Source organism: Phaethon lepturus, unplaced genomic scaffold (assembly GCF_000687285.1).
Source record: "Phaethon lepturus isolate BGI_N335 unplaced genomic scaffold, ASM68728v1 scaffold23295, whole genome shotgun sequence".
NCBI classification, from domain to species: Eukaryota; Metazoa; Chordata; class Aves; order Phaethontiformes; family Phaethontidae; genus Phaethon; species Phaethon lepturus.
Genome location: NW_010538708.1, coordinates 9366 through 12169, shown reverse-complemented (window position 1 = coordinate 12169; position 2804 = coordinate 9366). Strand labels below are relative to the sequence as shown.

At 45.6% G+C, this 2804-nt stretch overlaps 1 protein-coding gene across 1 annotated transcript; it reads left to right on the top strand.

Annotated features, from left to right (window-relative positions):
• The first annotated feature begins 6 nt into the window (after positions 1 to 6).
• LOC104620643 (zinc finger protein 36, C3H1 type-like 1) lies at positions 7 to 611 on the top strand. Its single transcript, XM_010286925.1, has one exon. The coding sequence runs from the start codon at positions 117 to 119 to the stop codon at positions 447 to 449; it is 333 nt and encodes a 110-aa protein (XP_010285227.1). The 5' UTR covers positions 7 to 116; the 3' UTR covers positions 450 to 611.
• Positions 612 to 2804: the final 2193 nt, after the last annotated feature.

The window sequence follows — 2804 nt, the reverse complement described above, 5'->3', positions numbered from 1 at the left end:
GGGAGCCTGCCGTCACCGACCGACCGCGCCTGCAGCACAGCTTCAGCTTCGCCGGCTTCCCCAGCACTGCTGCCAGCGGGCTGCTGGACAGCCCCACTTCCATCACCCCGCCGCCCATGCTGAGTGCTGATGACCTGCTGGGCTCCCCCACCCTGCCTGACTGCGCCAGCAACCCTTTCACCTTCTCCAGCCAGGAGCTGGTCAGTCTCTTCGCCCCCAGCATGGGGGTGCAGGTGCCCAGTGGGAGCTCCCCCACCACCTTCTTGTTCAGGCCCATGTCCGAGTCCCCCAACATGTTTGACTCGCCGCCCAGTCCTCAGGACTCCCTCTCTGACCAGGAGGGCTATCTGAGCAGCTCCAGCAGCAGCCACAGCGGCTCAGATTCCCCTATCATGGACACCTCAAGACGTCTTCCCATCTTCAGCAGACTCTCCATCTCTGATGACTAATCTGGGGTTTCCTTTTGCTCCCCCCCACCTCTAGGATGATGTTAAGCTGAACTCCCCCCACCCTGTCCCCAGTAGTCCAAGCTGGATGTTAACGTGTCCACCTGCCTGCTGTAGATCCCACTGGCTTAAACCTTAAGTGCCAAATTACGATGAAAAGCAATAACGTTTACAAAATTAGTGCCTTTAACACTTTCACTGTGACTGTATTACCTCTCCAGCTGCAGAGGGCACCAGCAGCTCTGTGCACTTCCAGATGTGCAGGAAATGTCCGGACCCAGCTCCCTCCACTGGCCATGTACTGCATCGCCCCTCTCCCAGTCCTTTCCCAACTGGCCAGTTTTCGCTAGGCTGCAGGCATGTGGGCAGGCGTTAACATCCAGCCCTCTTTCTCCCCTCCCCTTAAAGACTAATCTTGCCTGGATCCGCTCAGGTCTATGGGAAGAAAAGCTGAGAGAACGGACAAAGATTGTAACTTGAGTGGGACTTCGATTGGGAGGAAGAAAACAAAACGAAAAAGAAAACAAACCAGATGGACTATGAGAGACTTGATTTTGGTGCTAAAAGTTCCCCGTGTATCCATGTGACATCTTAAAACAAATAAAGAAATAGAGGGGGTGGGGCTGACGGAAGTCATTCCACACACACACAAAAGTTCGTGTAAACAAAGTTCCAGTAGACATAGCTTTAATGGTTTTGCTCTAGAGTACTTTAGACCTATCTTAGAGCACTCACGCCAAGCTTTTTATTATTTTTTTCTCCTGGGTTTTTAATTTTGTATAACTTTTCAGAAATTGGAGAGCAAATTTTGCTTGTCACTGCACAACAATATAAAAAAGCTTATTTAACTTATCAAAACGTATTTATTGCCGAAACCTATGCTTTTTTGTTAATTTTGTTCATATTTATCGGGATGATGAATCCATAGAATATATTCTTTTATGTTTAAATTATGATCTTCCATATTAATCTTAAGATTGTGAAGTGTCTTTTTCCTTTTTTCCCCACAGTTTAATATATTATACTACAATGACATTTTTTGTAACTTTACACTTTTTTGGTTATTTTATTTTAAAAAATGAAAAATTAATTTAAAAAAATGCAAAAACTGTGTTTGGATTATTTATTTTAGAATTCCCCCCTCCTTTTTTTTTGTGTTGGACTGCAAATTGAGTTAATGTGCTTCTTTACTTTTCTTCTTCTCCTCTTCTCCCCCTCCCCTGGGTCTTGCCTACCTGGGCTTTAGAATGTACATACCTGAGCTGTGTTGCGAGACAGCATGGAAGGAAGACCTTTTTCTTCCTCTTTTTGTATAGATTCTTCAAGGAGAAAAGCCTTGGGCTCAAAGTGCCTATTTGAAGACATTCCAAATACAGTTTGTCTTTGCGTTTCTGTATTCCAAGTTTGGAGTTTTCCTTGCCAAGGTGAACGGGACTGGCACAAAGAGAATAATGAATGTAATTTTTTTTCCCCTGTTACTGTTCACTACATTGCTTTTTCTTCCTCTTTGTGTGAGTTTATTTAAAAGAGAATCTCTTTTGTAACGACTGTTTGCAGTTTAAATCAATAAACCCCAAGTTTTTTCAAGAAACTGACAGTGGAGCTGGTTTTACTTGCAAAAATCAAAGGGCTGATTTTAGACAACCACTCAAATGCAGATGCTTCCCTCCTCTTGACCCTTGAGGTGTCCACCATGTGCTCATGCACTCCTCCATTCCTCACTGATGTAAGCACATGGGTGCACAGATCAATGTCAGTGAACACCTGATGTGACCTGGGTGGCTTCTAACCCTCTCTGTCTCTTGTGGAGTCCTCCTCCCATCTTGAGTCCCTTGGTCTGTTCCTGCAAACTTCTTTCCAATCCGTGTAGCTTAAACCTTGGATTGGCTTTTGTTCCTTCTGTGAGGCTGGGCCCCTTGCCCCTCACAGAGAGCCTATGTGTGGTTTGAGTGAGGCTCAAGTGGGATGTGGAAGTGGTACAGATCTCCCAAATCGCAGGCCTGGCTTCTAACTGGTAACGGTTTGCTTTGGTGGAGCGGCTGTTTGGTGTGTTGCATGGGAGAGGAACATGGACCCTCAGCAAAGTCTTTGTACATAACAGATCATCTTGCTATCGCATTCAAGCCCTCATACCCCTTAAAGTATCAGTTGGCAATCTCAGAATGTTCTGAAGCCAGTGGTTTTGTTTAGGGACACTTCTTCGCCAGCACTGTTCATGGTGTAAGTCTTGTGTTTTCACCTTTGAGCTCTCTGGAGCAAGCTTGGCATGCTTCTTCATCTGAAACTGTTCCAGCTCTTTTCTAAATCAGGGGTGGAATTTTGCTGCTGAACCACCGATCCTTCAGCTGTCTTGACATG

Bases quoted from the DNA above. Each gene is read 5' to 3' on its own strand.
- LOC104620643 (XM_010286925.1), top strand. From the start codon at position 117: ATGCTGAGTGCTGATGACCTGCTGGGCTCCCCCACCCTGCCTGACTGC.